The sequence below is a fragment of the Spermophilus citellus genome (assembly GCF_964194105.1).
Source record: "Spermophilus citellus genome assembly, chromosome: 1".
Classification (NCBI taxonomy): domain Eukaryota; kingdom Metazoa; phylum Chordata; class Mammalia; order Rodentia; family Sciuridae; genus Spermophilus; species Spermophilus citellus.
Window position 1 is genome coordinate 189714153 of NC_138182.1, and position 20357 is coordinate 189734509.

At 36.7% G+C, this 20357-nt stretch overlaps 1 protein-coding gene across 1 annotated transcript; it reads right to left on the bottom strand.

Annotated features, from left to right (window-relative positions):
- Positions 1–1146: 1146 nt before the first annotated feature.
- Positions 1147–20152, bottom strand: LOC308654505 (uncharacterized protein). Its single transcript, XM_081304027.1, has 3 exons — positions 17702–20152; positions 17112–17189; positions 1147–4181 (listed from the first exon to the last, which is right to left on the bottom strand). Exons 1-3 carry the CDS (start codon positions 20032–20034, stop codon positions 1622–1624), a joined length of 4971 nt encoding a protein of 1656 aa, XP_081160153.1. The 5' UTR covers positions 20035–20152; the 3' UTR covers positions 1147–1621.
- Positions 20153–20357: the final 205 nt, after the last annotated feature.

Here is a 20357-nt window from a genome sequence, read left to right on the forward strand (position 1 = left end):
AACTTTCATGATCTTAAAATATATTGGTGAAAACTTCAACCAGAAATATTACTTGTCATACATAAAAGTTATTCATTTAAATTGGTGATAATAAATAAGGAAAAAATTATTAAAGTTAACTACCATATTTATGTCTTATATATGTTTGTGTTTAATTCTGTTCTCATTTTTTACTCTTCCTCACTTCAACTTTTCACCTGAATAATGGCTAAAAACTATATTTCAAGAATGACTTAAATGAAGTAATTTTCCTTTCTTATTATATCCTCAGTGAAATTATTAATTCAGGGAAAAGTACAAGTCCTTAATCTCCAATAAAATGATACTTCTGATTTTAAAATATTAGATTATAAAATAAGCTTTTTAACTGCTTATTTTCTGCCAGAAGCACAGTGAGGTTGTCTTATATTCATATAAGTTTAACCAGTTAGGAATCACATAACTCACTAGGCTTATTGAATAAAACTTAGAGCTATTATAATTAAGATAAATTCATTACTGTTCAAGCTACTCAAGGACAAAAATAATACTTAGTTCATACAAATGCAAATTTGGTATCATTGAAAAAATTAATTTGTCACATTAAAGAACAAAACTGAAGATAATTAAACATCAAAAAGAAGTCATTAGGTTGTGATAAAGACTGTTCACATCTACAAAGTGCAAAATCTATGATCAGCCAAAAAGAACTAAACAGGACAGCCAAAATGCAGAATTTTCCTGATTTTTGAAAAGGGGGGAGAAGCTGCAGGAAAACCAAAGGAAACACACAGAGTAAATTCCACTTGGTCATCTATTTATAAAGCAAAAGGACAAGGAGATGTATGAGGCCCTCAAGAATCTTGAATTCTTTGGAGGAATTTAGGGCATAATTCAGACTCTGAGATTATTCTTTGAATATGATTATGTGAAGCAGTGATTTAACAGTTTTATGTAGTAAAGGGGATGGCAAATTATATGATAGTCTCCTTTTAGTTTATCTTAAATAACAATCATTTTAAAATTTTAAATCTTAGTATCTATGGAACACTTTCAATGTTTTAGGTAAGTAGCAACCAAATAAAATATCAATGTCTTGCATATGTGGTGCTCACAAAAGGAAAAGGCCACACTTTTTGTGTATTAATATTTTAATGAAATATAATGTTGACATGCAATTTGAGAAAAACAAGTAGGCTAGGTTTTTTGCTCATGGTACTAAGTGGGCTTAACCTGGTAGTATAGCAAACCATTCATTTTTTCAAGGCTAATACTGTAGTATTGAAAGATAATCTTATATGTTAAAGATGGGTACCACAAATACATAGAAATTCAAGATTTCATACAAGCCTCTAAATGGATCATAAAATTCATTAAGAATTTCATTAAAATAAAATGTTTTGTGTACCTGATTAACTTACAGTAATGAAAAATGAACCATTAAGATCAAATATGGAGAAAATATATACCTCCTATGCCTAAAAATGCTAAGAATAATGCCAATAAAAGGAAAAAATTTAGAACTATCAAGAATATACATAGGGTTGGAATAGTGGTTAGAATACTTTACTAGCACTAGAATTATTAAAGACAAAGAAATTGTAATAGTAGTTGCAAAATTAGTGAGAATGAAATACAACAATTAGCTGAATACAAAACTATTTCTGCAGTTGGAATTTTCCTTAACTTCTCTCCCAGCGTGCTCAACCAAGAGGTTTGGGAATATTGGCTTCAGGAATTTGAACTCACCAGACCCAGAGTCTCCAGCCAGACACACCTCATACTGGTAGCTCTGAGACAGTGTCCCTGTGCCACTGACATCCACCAGGTGTCCAGGAAGGTGGCCCTCAGGCACAGAAAAGACACCCAGCGGCGCCGCCCTGCGTCTCCTGCACAGCCTCACTGCCACTAACACCAGCACAGAGAAGAGGAAGAGTGAGGACACAGAGGCCGAGGCGATGACCAAGTAGACAGTGAGCAAATCCCCCTGCCCGCGCACGGGAGCCACTTCCGGGAGCGGCAGGTAGGGCTGGGAGAAGCCATCCACCAGCAGCACGTGCAGCGTGACGCTGGCAGACAGCGGAGGCTCGCCATTGTCCTTGACCAGCACCACCAGCCTGTGCCTGGCCGCGTCGCGCTCGCTTAGCAGCCTAGTGGTGCGCACCTCGCCATTGTGCGCCCACACGCCAAACAGCCCTGGCTCCGTGGCCTTGAGCAGCTGGTATGACAGCCAGGCGTTCTGGCCCGAGTCTTCATCCACCGCCACCACCTTGGTGACCAGGTAGCCCTGCTCTGCCGCCCTGGGAACTAGCTCTGTGCAGGGTGCAGAGGCGTTCTGCATTGGATACAGCACGAAGGGCGGGTTGTCATTGTCGTCCAGCACCACCACTCGCACCAGTGCCTGGCTGCTGAGCGCGGGCGAGCCTTGGTCTGTGGCGCCCACGCGGAACTCGAATGACTGTAGGGCCTCGAAGTCCAGCGCCCTCAGCGCGAACAGCTGCCCATTGTCTGCGTTGATGGAAACCAGCGAGGCGAGGGGCAGGTGCGGGTCCTGGGTTGGCAGCAGCGAGTAGGTGATCTGGGCATTGGTGCCTGAGTCTCTGTCTGTGGCGCTGACACTGCCTATTTGCAGGGCGGGGCTGTTGTTCTCGCGCACCAACAGCGAGTATGACGTTTGGGAGAAGGCAGGGGCGTTGTCGTTGACGTCAGAGACGAGGATGGTTATGCTGTGCTCGGTTTTTAGCCTGGGCGTCCCCAAGTCGGTGACTGTGATGGTGATGTTGTATTCTGCTCTGCTCTCTCTGTCCAGCGGGCTCTCTGTCACCAGGGTGTAAAAGTTCTTGAATGTCGGTTTTAGAATGAAGGGCACATTATCTGGAATAGAGCAAGTCATCTTTCCATTGTCTCCAGAATCTCTATCTCGAACTCGGAAGATAGAAACCACAGTCTCAGGAGCATTTTCTGGGATGGAGCTGGTGAGTGACGATATGGTAAGTTCTGGGGCATTGTCATTCACGTCCACCACCTCTATAAACACAGTGCCTTTTCCAGAAAGGCCTCCTCCATCTATAGCCTCAATTTCCACGTGATAAGATTTAATTTTTTCAAAATCCAATTTCTTCCTCAGTCGGATTTCCCCTGTGATTTCATTTATTGAGAAAGTTTGTTTAATCTCATCAGATGGTTGGAACAAGCCATAGGAAACACTCCCAAAATTTCCAGCATCTGCATCCCTAGCTAAGACGCTGAGGATTGGGGAATCTAAGGGGCTGTTCTCCAGGACCTGCACCTCATATGGGGTATGCACAAACTCGGGAGCATTGTCATTGACGTCCATGATCAGGATTCGAACTGTGACTGTGCCAGACCTAGGTGGAGAACCACCGTCCAGAGCCATGAGGGTTAAGCTGAATTCAGGCTGCTCCTCTCTATCCAGGGCTTTGTGTTGTACCAGGTCTGGGTATTTCTTGCCCTCACTGTGATTTCGTGTAAGGACGTGAAAATGAGAATTGGGACTGATGGTGTATTTTTGAAGCCCATTGCTACCCACATCCAAATCCTGGGCTACTTTCAATGGAAATAGAGTCCCTGGCTGGCTGTTTTCTGGTATTTTCAAGAGCACTTCCCCATCAGTGAATGCTGGAGAGTGGTCATTTATGTCCTGGATCCATAATTCTCCCTGAAAAATTTGCACTGGCATTTCCAGCAAGACATGGAAATACAGTACACACTGTTCAATAGGGCCACACAGCTCTTCCCGGTCTAATGTCTCCCTGAGAAGCAAATCTCCAGTCTGAGGATCCAACAGTAAATGCTGTTTGTCATCATCAGATACAACTCGAGCAGACCGGGCAGCCAGTTCCCCAGTTCCCAGGCCCAGGTCCTTGGTCAGATGGGCTACAAAGGAGCGGCTCTCTGTTTCCTCCTGTATAAAATAACGAAGAGGCTCCGTGCGACCCTGAGACATGAACACCATAAAAATAAAGACCATCACTTGCCTGTTTGGTTGAATTCTTTCCAGCTTCTCCATGTTGGAGTCGGATTGCTTACATCCAATCCCTTCACCAATCACAGAAAAACTTGAGACCTTCCGTTCTAATTTCTTGCGTGCAGGAATCCTTACAAAGTTGTTTGTAGTCTCAAATTGATTTAGAATATCTCTGTCCAAACCTCCTGGTAACTCCGTATTTTTTGCAAAGCTTCTTACACGTTGATTTATTTAACATTACGTTTTACAATACGAAGAATCACGAGCTTTTTTAGGGCGCTTTTTGTATTCACATTCTTAGCCTGCAGCGCCACCCTGTGTCTTGATCGAGAAATATTCAAGTCAGAACACCTTAGGGAAGTTTCCAAATGAAATTCATTTTTTAAAAAGTAAAGTGTTGTGTTTTTTTTTTTTTGTCATTCCTTTAAATTCTAAAATTGATAGTGTTTTTTCTCTAGAGCACGAACTAGGATAATTGTGAGCATAAAACAATAGGATATCTCAGTCTTCCTCTCACATCAGTGTGGTTTCAAATAACTCCATTTCACCCTTTGTGTAATCTAGCCAGGGGAAATAAGTTCTTATAAAAATGGCAATTTAATTCATAATATTTATATCTCTTTATTTCAAATAACCTGAGGACTTTGTGGTGATGTGAAGATTTAAGATGTTTGTATCATATGATTCTAAAGAAGGACTATATTTCAAAGATAAGTTCTATTCTTTTCACACTGGCATGCAAATAGTAATACAGTTGAGTAATAGGTATCTTGTACTGAGTCATTCACAGTATAAAATCACACTAAATCTAGAAATAAGGCAAATTGCATTAGAATACACACAATTAGAATCTAATTGGAATTGGAGAGATGAACAACTTTGTGAAAAAAAAAGTACAGTAGATCAAACATCAGCCTTGCCTTAGTGACATGGACATCCTGGGTGAAATATATTTGTATTCAACTTTTCAGTTATCATTATAAGCTTTCAAATTCTTTACCTCTCTTTAGAGACAGTTAATAGCAAAGAATGATGCTTATCCATCTTTGAAATTGGAAGGAGAATGAATGCTCAATATTTATCTTGATATATTTAATCAGGTGAGAAAAATAAGAATTACATATGTAATGAATTACCTATAACCTTAAATATTCGTGAAAATACCTATGAATAGATATTTTTAAACTTTGTTAAGTTCTTTGTAAAGTCTAGTAAAATCAAGAAGGGAGGCCTAGAAGTATGGCCTAGCATATTATGTCATGAATTGTTCCCCCAAACTGTGAAACTTATCAGGAAAAAAGCTATTATACCCACCTGAAGGAGAAATTAATGATATAAAGAATAACCACCTAAAACATTACACCCCAGTCAGGTAAGGTGAATTATCCATTCTGAATGATTCTTATGACTATTTGTATAATTGGATGTCAGACTAATCATAAAAATATAACTTAAGTAACATCTTTAACACTTTTCTTGTGTTAAAGCAAGAACTTTGAAAATCATTGAAGATAAAAATATTTTTGAAGAAATTTTAATACAAGTAGTTAAAGTTCAAAATATTAAACCCACATATTTAAGTTTGAGTAGCCTATTTTTATTTGTTCTTTTTAGTTATACATGACATTAGGATTCATTTTGACATAGTTATAAAAGTGTAGATTATAATTTTCTCTAATTCAGTCCCCAGTAATTCCCCTTTCCCTCCTCTCCTCCATCCTTCTGTTATCTTTCTCTACTCTATTGATCTTTCTACTATAGTTTTTTTAAAATTAGTGCTTTGTACATAAAGGTGAGATTCACTGTGGTGTATTCATATATGTACATAAGAAATTTAGGTCAGATACATTCCATCATTCTTCTTTTATCCTGTCCCTCCTTCTACCTCAGTTTCCTTTCTCTACTTCACCATTCTTCTATTTTGATGGAATTGCCTCTCACCACCATTTCTTTCTTCCAGATTTCAGACTAGCTTTCACATTTCAGAGAAAAGATTTGACCTTTGACTCTCAGGATCTGGCTTTTTTCACTTAGCATAATGGTCTCCAGTTCCATCCCTTTACTGGCAAATACCTTAATTTCATTGAATAGTCTATTTTTTTTAAAACAAGAGAGTGATTTTAAACTTCTTGATGGTTTATGGGTTGTTTTTCTTAACTTGAATGGGAAAATTAGAAAAAGATTAAACATTAATTGTTGAGAGAAAGACAACTACATTAGTAAAACAAATTTATGAATGTGTGTTCACATGCGTTTATGTGTGGGTCAAGCCCAGGGACTTGTGCTTGTGAGCACTCTGCCACTGAGCTATTCCCCAAGGCCCTAGGTATTAGATTTTAACTAGCATTATTAGTTCCTTAAATCATAGTTCCAATACTATTATTTTAAAACATTAAGATAACTATAATAATTATTTAACATCAATGGTTTGATAAATTTGTTATAAAATATTATAGATAGAATTATCTTTTGGAATGTTCAGGTGAATGTAGATAAGATTAGATCCATCAGTGGCCATTTGAATGAAATAGCTATAAAGAAAACATTGGCACACATTGGTGAAAGCAAACTAAATTTTAATATTGATTAACTTTCCCAATGTAAATACATTTTTAAAATTGCACTCATGAAAATGCCAATGTAGGAAGGAAAAAATTGAACAAAGTTTGATTTGAGAAATTTGTGGTATAATGTAAAACAATTTCTATTAATTTCTTCTGGCATATCTTAAATGAAAAGGTAATATTCATATATTTAATTTATCAAAATATTCAAATATCTAATTTTGAACTTAGAATACTTCTTTAAAATCAGGAAGGTTGACTTCTTCAACTTTGCTCTTTTTTTCTCAAGATTGATTTGGCTACTCTGGGATGCTTCTTGAATTTTCATATGAACTTTAGAGTTGGTTTGCTATTCTCCAGAAAAGCAAGCTAGGATTTTAATAGGGATTACATTGAATATGTAGAACAATTTTAGGAATACTTCCACTTCTTTTTCTTTCCAAAATGCCATGGGTAGAACCTCCCATGTGATGTCAAACAGAAGCAGTGAGAGCAAAAATCATTGTTTTGTTCCTACTCTGACGAGGGGAAATTTTTAATATTTCACTATTAAATATGAAGTTAGCTGTATGGCTTTTTCAGGTTGAAGAATTTTCATATTACTTCTAATTTGTTCAGTGTTTTTATCATGAAACACTGTCTAGATTTTGTAAAATTTTCTGCATTTATTGATATTGTTATGTGTTTTGTTCTTTATTTGGTAAGCAAGGTATACCATATTGATTGATTTTTGTGTGTTGAATCAACATACATTCCAGGGATAAATCCTACTTGACCATGATAAATAATCTTTTTATGTGTTACTGGAGTGATTTGCTAATATTTTGTTGAGTTTTACATCTATATTCATAAGAGAAATTGGTATATAGTCTTATTTCCTTGTCTATTTTTTTCAACAAGGTAGTTATGGTCTCATAGAAGGAGTTCATAAGTGGTACCTGCTCCTCTATTTTTTGAGTGAATTTGTCAAGTATTGCTGTTAATTTTTTTAAATGCTTGGTAGAGTTCATCAGTGATATCATCTGGTTCAGGGACTCTTTGTGTAAAGCTTTTGATTACTGACTTTATTGTTACAGGCCTAATCAGGTTTTCTATTTCTTCCTGTCAGTTCTGGAAGTTTCTGTGTATCTTCTAATTTTTCCATTCCATCTATATTTTCTTTTTTTTAATATCTAAGTTGTTTACTTGAGAAACAAATACACTCAAAAAAAAGGAAAAGCTTAAGGATGTTACAGTACAAATTGGAAAAGCCAATACTTATTAACTTATTATTTCTCTAGACAAGACTACCTTTGGTACTTAAACTTTTTTTATTGGTTGTTCACAACATTACAAAGCTCTTGACATATCATATTTCATACATTAGAATCAAGTGGGTTATGAACTCCCATTTTTACCCCAAATACAGATTGCAGAATCACATCGGTTACACATCACATTTTTACATACTGCCATATTAGTGACTGTTGTATTCTGCTACCTTTCCTATCCTCTACCATCTACATTTTCTAATTTGTTGGCTTAAAATTGTTCATAAAAGTCTCTTATAATCTCTTTTCCCCCTGTAGATTATAATTTCCCATTATTCCTGATTTTGGTAACTTCAATCCTCCCTCTTTTTTTCTGGATCAGTCTAGCTAAAGGTTTGCCAATTTGTTTGATCTTTTCAAAGCTCCACTTTTTGTTTCAGTTGATTTTTTTCTATTGTAATTTTTCTACTTTCATTTATTTCCACTTCAATCTTCTTATTCCCTTTTAAAATGTATTATGGCACTACTGTTATACATAATAGTGGAGTTCATTGACATAATCATGCATGTGTGGAATATAATTTGCTCCATTTCAGTCCCCAGTCCCTCCTCTTTCCTTTCCCTCCTTTCTCCCCCTGATCTGCTTCCTCTAATCTATTCTAATTCCCTTGCATTTGCTTTGAGTTTTCTACGCTCTCCTTTTTCAAGGTTCTTAGGTGGAAGTTTGAGTTCTTTCTTTTTACAGTTTTGAGGTCTTTTAAAAATATAGGTATTTTCAGCTATAATTTTCCCCCTAAACATCTTTTATTGCAAACTGTAGTTTTAGTATATTGTATTTTCACTCTCATTTATTTCAGAGTATTTTATAATGTCCCCTGTGATTTCTTCTTTGAATCATTGGCTATTTAGAATCTGTTGAAGAATCTCACCATTGTGTGCATCCACAAGACTGGGATCCTAATTAAAATAAGTTACACTCCTTGTATGTATAATATGTCAAAATACATTCTACTGTCATATGTTTCTAAAAAGAATAAAAAATCTAGAATCTGTTGGTTAATTTCCACATATTTGTGAATTTCCTAAATTTCTACCTGCCACTGCTTTCTAATTTCATTCCACTGTAATTTGAGACCATTTTTTGTGTGATATCTGTCCTTTAAAATTTATTGAGACTTTTTATGATTGAACAACATAAAATCATGGACATGTTCCCTAAACACTTAAGAAGAGTAAGTATCCTACTAATGAGTAAATAAGGTATTTTTGTTAATCATGGACATGTTCCCTATACACTTAAGAAGAGTAAGTATCCTACTAATGAGTAAATAAGATATTTTTCTTCATGGGCCTGACTTATTTAACTTAGCATGATGTCCTCCAGAGATAGATATATATATATTTGCAAATGTCAGGATTGTCTTTTTTGAAAGAATGAGTACTATTCTATTGTGATTGCATACATTATTTTATCCATTCATCCAATTGATAGGATACCTAGGTTGATTCCATAAATTGACTATCATGAGTAATGTTGCAATGACATGGAAGAACAGATCTCTTTTCAACATATTATTTTTGTAGTACTGGGGAATTGAACCTAGAGCCCCATACATGCTAGGCAAGTACTCTACCACTGAGTTAAACACCAAGCCCCAGCATACTAATTATAAATTTTGAATATTTATCCAGAAGCAGGATTGCTAGAGCATATGATAATTCTATTTTTAGTTTATTGAGGAACCTCCATATTCCATTCCTTAATGGCTGAACTAATTTATATTCTTTTTTTTTTTTTGGCTGAACTAATTTATATTCTTTTTTTTAAGGGCAGCTTTCCCAAGCTACTCTTTTTTTGAGAGAGGAGAGAGAGAGAATTTCAATATTTATTTTTCAGTTATCGGCGGACACAACATCTTTGTTTGTACGTGGTGCTGAGGATCGAACCTGGGCCGAACGCACACCAGGCGAGCACGCTACCGCTTGAGCCACATCCCCAGCCCCTAATTTATATTCTTATCAATAGTGTGCAAGTGATCTCTTAGTAACAGTTTCTTTTCCTGTGTTTGTATCATATTTTCTTTGCTCATCTTATAATTTTTGCTGAGAACAGGAAACTGGAAATTAGATTCTGCCTCTTCCTGAGACTTTTTGTTGTTGCTCTTTGAAATTATTGCTTGTTTAGTGAAATTCAGAACTAATTCTGTTAAGGAACCTATTCTTTTTTTATGTGGGCACTGAAGTCTCAGTTTAGTTCACTCAAATACTGAACAGAGATTTCTTTACCTGCATGGAACATTAATAAATCCTCCTAGTCTTTGCTAAGGGGCTTATATTCATGTTGGGATATACCTCCAATATTCAGCTAGATTATTGGCAATTCTAACTTAGCCTTCCCTTCCTACTTGCATAGAGCCTCAAGGTCAGCTTGAAGTGAGGTATTTTGGCCCTCTTTGGTCACTCTTCAGCATGCACATAATCCTGGCCATATGTAGAGCCCTACACATGCATGTGGCCTTCTGGATTTCCAGTAACGTGTAGGAGCTTTTCCAAACTCCTATGAATTATTTCCCAGATCTTCCTTTTAAGTCAGCCTATTGTTTCTACAAACTGTTTTCTGCAACTCTAGCAGTTGAGAATTTAAATAATTGCTGCTGAATACCTTCAAAATTGTACTAGGCAAGCTGTGAATCAGGCCAATGGAGTTCTACACAGAGCTACCAAACAGATCAAATAATGACTATTCTTTGTCAGTAAGGTCCTGGAAGAGCTCCAACCCCATTCTGCCTCCTCTGGTGGCTTCCAAGCTGTTTGTTTTTGCTGTAATTGTAACCTACTGGGTTTTAGGAATATTGTAAAGCTAGAGAGATGATGATGGGAATAGAGCAAATTAAAATACTATAAAATCACCATTATTTATAATCAAGAGTTAATAAACCCATCCTAATATTGCTTCAAGCCTTTCATTAAAATCCAGTGATCTGAACAAGTTGATTCTGACCACTTGTCTCAGTTTTCTTATTCCCTTTATGGAGAAAATATTTCTTCAGAAGTCTTGTTTCTACTTTTTTCACTGACACCTAGAATACATTTATTCTTTAAATTGTAAATTGTAGCAAAATATACCACAGTAATTCTTTGTAATAGTAAACTTGAGCAACAAAACTTCAATGCTGTCAGTTAACCTATTTTAAATAAAATAAGATGAGGCAATAAGGATAAAGAAATCCATTTCCTTATATAAAATCTATCCCCCAAAACAAATAGCCCAATAAATAAATGGACAAAGGAACTGGAGAGGCACTTCAGAGAAGAAATATGAATGACCAAGAATATATGAAAAAAATGTTCAACATCTCTAGCAATTAGAGAAATGCAAATGAAAACTACACTGAGATTTCCCCTCATTCCAGTCAGAATAGCAATAATCAAAAATATAAGTAAAGATGTGGGGGGGAAAGGTTAACTTATATATTGCTGGTGGGACTGCAAATTGGTGCAAGAACTTTGAAAAGCATTATGGAGATTCCTTAGAAAACTTGGAGTGGAACCACCATTTTAACCAGTTATCTTACTCCTTGGTTTACACACAAAGGACTTAAAATACTACAGTGATGTATCCACATCAATGTTTATAGCAGCTCAATTCAGAATAGCAAACCTAGGTGCCCTTCAACAGATGAATGGATAAAGAAAATGTGGGTGTGTATATGCACAATGGAATATTAGCCATAAAGAAGAATGAGATTATGATATTTGCCAGCAAATGGATGAACCAGAAAAATCATGCTGAATAAGTAATCCAGTCCCAAAAACCAAAGGCCAAATGTTCTCTGATATATGTATTCTAATCCACAACAAAGTAGGGTGGGAAGGGAAAAACAGAAGTTCACTGTATTAGACAAAGGAGAATGAAGGGAAGGGAGGGGGATAGAAATAGGAAAGACAGTAGAATGAATTGTACATAACTTTCCTATGCTCATGTATAAATATAAAACCAGTGTAACTTCACATCTTGTACAATCACAAGAATGGGATTCTAATTATAATAAGTTATACTCCATGTATGTATAATATGTCAAAATATACTCTACTATCCTGTATATCTAAAAAGAACAAATAAAAAAGAAATTCAAACAATAAAAAAGAAATCTATTTCTCCAAAGATAAAAAAATTAAGTTAAAAGTACTCAAATGAAACTATTTAGTGAATACAATTTCAGTTTTTTATAAATCACAAATTGTTTCCAAGTTTCTCCTCAAAGTATTTTCTCAAGGGAAGCCCATATTGGTTAGAGATAACTGACTTCAGAAATTTGAACACATTTGTTCTTGATATTCCAATCAGAAAATTTTCATATCCAGAGCTGGCAAACTAAGGCACATTAATGTTCTTATCCCCCAAAATGTTCAGAAAGCCCTTCTTATGAGCAACAGTCCACTGAAATTTCTCTCTTCATCTCCCACATCAAAATTGCATTGAACAGAAGCAGACAGAATGACTATGAGGAACCTTCCTTTGATTCAAGGAAGGAAAGACAAGGCTGTAAGAAGTCCTAGATTAAGAGTAGGATGACCATGATTTCCAGTTATCCTAAAGACAGAACTAGCTGTTTGGCTGTGCTATCACTTAGGGGTCTAGCTATGCTTTACACGTTCCATACTTCCAGGCTGTAGACCCACATGCTAAACATCCTGGGCTCTGAGGTCAGAAATCACAGATAAAATACTCATGAGTATTAGGTATTTGGGTCACCACCTTGTTCTACCTGGCCAGCTCAGGAAATACTACAGTCATTACTTTGCAGTGACTTTGTTGTCATCTAGCCACTTTTTGTATCTTAAGGGTTACCACAAGGATCCCCAAATGCCGCAGTCTGGCTGCAGCAAAATAACCGGGGGGTGACGAGCAACTTGTGTACATTGATACAGCAGGAGTGGGAGCCGTTTATTATAGGACAACAGAGGTATTTATACATTCCACACAGCTTATCTTAATTAACATAAACTAGATACAGCAGTCAACCAAGAAGGAATCTCCACACTTAATGGCTCGCTGGCCTTACTTCACAAACCACTCCCTCTGGCATTTTGCCAGGCACCATCCTGACTTGTTTACAGACTCTAACACCCAAACTTTTAGAACTCAAACTCCTCAAGATTCTCAAAAACCAAGGATATTAAAGCATAAAAGTTCCATGGCCCATACTGATGTATGGGCATTGAGGTATATGTCCTGTGGCAGCAGTGGGGGAAAGACTTAGGTGTTAGTCTCTAGGTAATCTTTCTTTTTGGCACTATCAAAGTGCAAGGTAGAAATACTTCTACTGTGTAGTAATAATGCATTCCTATAATTTATTTTTTTAAAAGATACATGACATTTTGGTAAGGGAATTGTTGATAATTTCAGGGAACAGTCTAGTGGTTTGGTGCTATATTTCTGACATAGGGTTCTATCCTAGTGACAGAAATGGTATTCAGTTCTGATAGTGATTATCAGAATAGTCATTTTTGACAGGTGATTTCACTGGGAGGAAATTGTTTTGGAAGAAAAAAGTCAATTTTGTTCAATCACCAGAGCCCCATGCAGTTTCTAAAATTAGTAAGCAACATTTCAGAAGATGAATACTGGATTGTTTTTTTCTGAGCATTATCATGCATACTTGTTACCTGAATCAAAACCATGGTTTTTCCATGTACTCTTCATGCATTGATTACTTTAGTTATAATCCAATTTTCTTTAAAATCAGGTTATTTATGCCAAAGACTGAAGTTAAATTTTTTTTCCATTAGCTATCATATCTACCACATTAACAGATACCAGAACAACCAAAATGCAGAAGGTGATGTTCCCTGATATTTTGCCTCATACAGCAAATACAAAATGACACACCCCAAGGAAACTTGGGCCAGCTCAAACACATCCTTAGGGCTGGGTGCAGAACTTCTATCACTGTGTGGCAAAGTTGAACCAAGCTTCTTTATTAGGACTTGGATTTGCAGAAGCCAGAGCAGATGCCACCTTAAAATCCCTATTCTCTTTTCTCTCTATGTGAAAAACAGTATTAGTGTGAAGGAAACCTCCGATAGACAATAAGTTCCTAACAAAACATCAGCAAGCATGTTGGGTAGAATAGCAATATTAAAACAGACTCAACAAATAAGAGCTGTTTCTCCACCATTAAAAATAGAGATTCAGAACAACATGGAAAGAACATAAAAGATATTTATTCCAAAAAGAATAAAATAGCAATTGGAAAATAAGCACAAGATGTTATGAAAATCTGTCAAACAGAAATTCTGAAAAAGAAAACATTATTTATATAAACAAAAACTTCAGTATATTAAATGAATCTTAGTTTTGGAATTAGCAAATATCAGAACATTAAAATTAAAGAAAAAATTGAAAAGAGAAAAAGAGGTAAAAGATAAAAGATACTGAGAAGTAGCCTGACATTAAAATTTTCATCAACAGTGTTGAATACTAAAAGAATGGAAAGAAAATGAGTTTAATTTTTTAAGTTTATAATGGACCAAAATAGTGGTTAAGCATATATGCATTTGACATAAAATAATTACAAATTTTGACTAGTAGATTTGTGGCATAAAAAAATCTAACAATCCACTCCAAGAAGCAAAAATACTAACAGAATCAAGTAGTGGGATGTACAGGAAAACTGTCATGTTTTTAAAAAAGCTTTCATATGCAAGGAAATACCATTTAAGGATAAATAAAGATTTATGAAAATTAGAATGAGTTACTTCACTAGACTAATTGGTATTTATTGATATGTAAATGATATTTGAGCATAGCTTAGTCTTATGACAACCCCACATAAAAATTAATTTCATCCCTTTGCTTTTCAACATTAAAAATTAGATGGTGATCCCTTTGCTTTTCAACATTAAAAACTAGATGGTGACTATCAAGGATATAATGAAATTATTTCTGAGTTGACATGTTTGCAGAGAAACAAGATGGTGAGTGTATACTATCTAGAATTATATTTCACAAATAAATGAATGGCTACTTTGAAAGCCTTTTGAGCCTTTGGTATCTTGAAAATTTCATTTAATTTTAATACAATAAAGACTAACCAAAGTTCAGTAGAAACCAGGAAATACAGATTTCAGAAAGTTAATCTGAGAAACAGAAAGCTCTTTTATTTAATTTCTTCTTTGTCCCTAAAATCAGAGATATGGACAAGTCAAATTTGAACCAAATTTAAGATTAACACATTATTTATAGTTCCCTGGGTTTTTGGAAGCCTCAATAAGCAAGGAGAGAGCATTAAATAATAAATTGACTTTTAGTGTAATCATTCTCATAATATTTAAGGGAATTATGCATTCCTTTCTGAATACAGATATTTCTTTCAAAATCCAATGTGTAGATAAGTTTCAAATAAGTAAGTCCTTAAGTACTTATGATATTACATGATTTCCAAAATGTTTTGAAATTATTTATTAAATAAATTGAGCATCTACTATGTATGAGGCATTGTGCTATGAGCTATAAATTCAACTATGAATGAAAAAAGAAAGATTATTTTTGAATTAAGAGTCTACAAAGTTCATTTAGTGAATTCTGAAGTAAGAGGACTCAAATTTTTATTTAATTTCTCTTTGGAAAATTGAAGTATCAATTGGTAATTAATTGGCAGTAATGGATTTATCAACATTTTCAGAAGAAAATTCCTATAAAATTATTGGTACACTAAGTCATCCCTTTTCCCTTGGAACAGATTTTCAGTTTGTGAAATTCCAAAAAGTGTAATTCCAAAAACAGTAATATGCATGTGGTAGCCCCTCTCTGCCCTGAATTTAATAAATACCCAGATAAAGAAAATTTTGGAAATTCTTCAAATAAAAGAATAAATGGTCCCTGACTACCCACAAACAAAAAAAGCATTTTAAACCAAAAGAAAGATGTTATTACTTCTGATATTCAATTTTAGTCCAGATTATGTGTTAAATTTTGTTCACTTTATCAACAGTGTGTAGATCAGTCCATCTATGTGTTAAGTCACTGGTAGTATTTGTTCTACTGTCTTCAATGTTTAAGTAGCTTCTCAGCATATATGGTCCTTCCAAATTTATTCTCAGCTCATATACCATATTGGCCTCCCAAAAGAACTATAACTGCTACTATTAAATACTCCCACAGCTCTGATACTATTAAAGACTCAGGATGCCAAATATAGATACATGTTGTTAAATATATCTTTTCCCTTATCTTCATAAAATTTCACCTAAGCATGAAAAGAAGAAATCTGATCAAAAGATCCAGATTGAAAGATCTCTATAAGAAACTTAGAATGAAAGAAACACTATTTTCTCTGATTATTAAGGTTATTAGTGCATTTGATGCTATTACATAAAATGACACCTTCACCTTGTTTTTCTTTTATACTTTTTGTTTCCTTTATTTTTGGTTCTGGGGATTGAACCCAAAGCCTCCTGCATACTAAGTACTAAGAACATGCTCTACCACTAAGCTATATCTCCAGCTCAACACGATTTAAATGTGATTATTACTACATTTGATATGTGATTGGAGTTATGTCAATCTTAAACTCCTTTTAAGGGAAGTTTTCAAAACCTTTGGAACTTAAGTTCTGTTTCTTATACTCATGAATATTCAGCTGCCAGAAAGTTCTCTCTCTGAGTCAGGAAATATCTGAAAAGAAAATGTAATTTTTCCTGAAAAATTTCTCTATTAAGGAAAAAAATATTTGGCTCATTGAAAATAAAATTTTGTTTCACTCAAAATAACCATACAATTTGATATTTTGGTTGCTTCCAGATTTTATTCTTAGTTTTAGCCAATTTAGACTTTTACAATGAGAAAAAGAGAACTAAATTCTCTTGAGAATTTCCTATTGTGATCTTTTAATTACAATATAGGAGGTGGAATACTGATGTGGATGGCAGATATTTATCCCAGGAAGACCATAAATAATGCTAAATCATGTCAGATTTCAATCTAAAGAAGGGAATCAAAGCAGGAAGCAAAATATTTCCCTTCTAAATTACTTGATATATGGTAAGTAGGTAATAAAAAGTACAATTTGATGGGACAGTGCTTTTACTGTAAAACATTTAAAGATCATATATCTGTGTAAGTTCTTCAAAAAAAAAAAAAAAAGGCCCTCAGGTGTTTACGCTTAGATACCAGAATTTACAAACCAAACTGCCGTCCCACCAGATGCCTTCCTAAATAAAATTTCATTAAAAATGAAAGAACAATCAGTTGTTTAAAATGGCTTATGTTTAATTTTTCCCTCAGCCATAATGATTACACTTTAAGCAACCCTAAAAAGTATCTACCTAAGAGTACTTTGCTGCATTTGTCTATAATGTTTGTCCACTTGGATGATAACAATGTATACAATATTGAAATATTGACTGAAAGTGTCAATATAGAAAACAAATGTATTACTTTCATTTGACTATTATACCTCTAAAAAGATGGTACATTACCATATCTTTTGTTTTATTAACCCTCAAGCTTCATTAATCATGGACCAAACAGCTTTCAGAACATAAAAAACAGCATATGAATGAATATTCAACAGGAAAAATTACTGAATTTGTGATTTGAAACTGTCCACACTGCTTTGAAATATATAATTTGAAATTGCCATTAAAAGACAATGAATTCATTTTTTCTCCACTATTAGAAAAAGAAAAACAAGCATTAAGACTGCATTGATAAGACATAGAGCAGATGAAAAAAGAAAAATATGAATGGATTAACATATGCTTACATAGAAAGTAAAATCTATAAACAAAATGTTGTATCAACTAAACTTTCTTGATTTTAAAAGGAAACATGCATAGCCACACAACTACTTTTTGATTATTCTGTTAATGAAATCTAAACCATTCCTTCAATTGCAAATTTAAAACAGAGCTGCTAAGAGTCTTGAATCACACTAGTGGGGATAATTGGACTCAGGAAGTCACTAGTCCCTGAGCCTCCCATCAGACACACTTCATATTGGTAGCTCTGAGACAGGGTACCCCTGCCACTGACATCCACCAGGTGTCCAGGAAAATGACCCTCAGGCATAGAACAGACACCCAGCGGCGCCGCCCTGCGTCTCCTGCACAGCCTCACAACCACGAACACCAGCACAGAGAAGAGGAAGAGCGATGACACAGAGGCCAAGGCGATGACCAAGTAGACAGTGAGCGAGTCCCCCTGCGCGCGCTCGGGCGCCACTTCCGGGAGCGGCAGGTAGGGCTGGGAGAAGCCATCCACCAGCAGCACGTGCAGCGTGACGCTGGCAGACAGCGGAGGCTCGCCATTGTCCTTGACCAGCACCACCAGCCTGTGCCTGGCCGCGTCGCGCTCACTCAGCAGCCTGGCGGTGCGCACCTCGCCATTGTGCGCCCACACGCCAAACAGCCCGGGCTCAGTGGCCTTGAGCAGCTGGTATGACAGCCAGGCGTTCTGGCCCGAGTCTCTATCCACCGCCACCACCTTGGTGACCAGGTAGCCCTGCTCTGCCGCCCTGGGCACCAGCTCAGTGCAGGACGCAGAGGCGTTCTGCATTGGGTACAGCACGAAGGGCGAGTTGTCATTGTCGTCCAGCACCACCACTCGCACCAGCGCCTGGCTGCTGAGCGAGGGAGAGCCTTGGTCTGTGGCGCCCACGCGGAACTCGAATGACTGCAGGGCCTCGAAGTCCAGCGCCCTCAGCGCGAACAGCTGCCCATTGTCTGCGTTGATGGAGACCAGCGAGGCGAGGGGCAGGTGTAGGTCCTGGGTTGGCAGCAGCGAGTAGGTGATCTGGGCATTAGTGCCTGAGTCTCTGTCTGTGGCGCTGACACTACCTATGTGCAGGGCGGGTTGGTTGTTCTCGTGCACCAACAGCGTGTATGACGTTTGGGAGAAGGCAGGGGCGTTGTCATTGACGTCAGAGATGAGGATTATTATGCTGTGCTCAGTTTTCAGTCTGGGTGTCCCCATGTCGGTGACTGTGATGGTGATGTTATATTCGGCTCTGCTTTCTCTGTCCAACGTTCCTTCAGACACTAGGGTGTAAAAATTCTCTAAGGATGGTTTCAGGACGAAGGGGAGATTGTTCTGGATGGAACACATCACTCTTCCATTGTCTCCAGAGTCTAGATCAGAAACACTGAAAATGGCTACCACAGTCTCTACCGAATTCTCAGGGACAGGACTGTTAACTGATGACAAAGTCAGTTCTGGTGGGTTGTCATTCACATCAACCACCTGAATTATGACTGTAGATTTTCCTGAAAGACCTCCACCATCCTTGGCCTCTATGTCGACTTCATAATTATTTATTGCTTCAAAATTCAAATATTTAACTAATTGCATATCACCACTAATTGGATTTAGTTGAAAAGTTTTGAGAATTTCTTCTGAAGCATGAAAAAATGAATATGATATTGCCCCAAAATTTCCTGTATCTAAATCAGAAGCTGAAACAGTGACAATGACAGAGTCAATAGGGATGTTCTCTAGAATTTGAACTTCATAGAGGGACTGTGCAAATTCTGGGGCATTGTCATTTATGTCTAAGACCAGAATGTGGATCTGGGCTGTCCCAGACCGTGATGGCGACCCCCCATCCAGCGCTATGAGTGTTAAACTGAACTCAGGCAGCTCCTCTCGATCCAGCGCTCTGTCCAGTACTAGTTCTGGGTACTTCCTTCCATCTTTCCGACTGCGCATGAGAACGTGAAAATGGGAATTGGGAACAATTGTGTAGTTTTGGAGACTGTTTTTTCCCACATCCAAATCCTCAGCATATTCCAAAGGAATCACTGTTCCTGGTGGAGAGTTTTCTGGGATTTTCAGCTCCATTTCATTTTCAAAGAATACTGGAGCGTGGTCATTTACATCTATGATCTGAATCTCCTGTGTAATTAACTGGAAAGGGTTTTGCAGTAATACCTGAAAATGCAGTATACATGACTCTGTAGGGCCGCATAGCTCTTCCCTGTCCATTTTTTCCTTCAGAAGCAAATCACCGGTGTGATGACTGAGCTGAAAATGTTGTTTGTTTCCTTTCGATACAATTTGGGCCCCCCTTGCCACCAGTTCCTCAACAGTCAGCCCTAGATCTTTTGCTAGATTGGCTATTAAAAAGCCCCTCTCTTTTTCCTCAGCCACTGAATAGCGTCTTGACTCGAACCCAGCCAGAAACCCACACACAAAAACAAAGAAAAGCAGGACTTGCCTTTGTCTAAGAAAGCTCTCCCCTCTGGCCTCCATTGCACTTCTTGCTATATTCTTCCAAGGAATGTAGCCAAGCCGAGCTTCAGAAGGTTCTGGGAATTTCCAAAGTCCTGGAAATTCCAACCTGGTAAATAATCCTTTCACGAGGCTTGCTTAAAAATCGTCACCATTTCACAAACTCTAGTTTACCGCACCGGAGCTGTGCTCTCTGAGTCCTGTGTGCGTGTGATTTAATTCACCTTTTTAGTCAGCAGCGCCACCATGCGTTCGCTCACAGTTTAAACTCTTGCAAAAGGTAGGTTTTGTTTTTGATTTTTTGTTATATTGCTTATTGCCCTTATCAAACTCAGTAGAGGCTA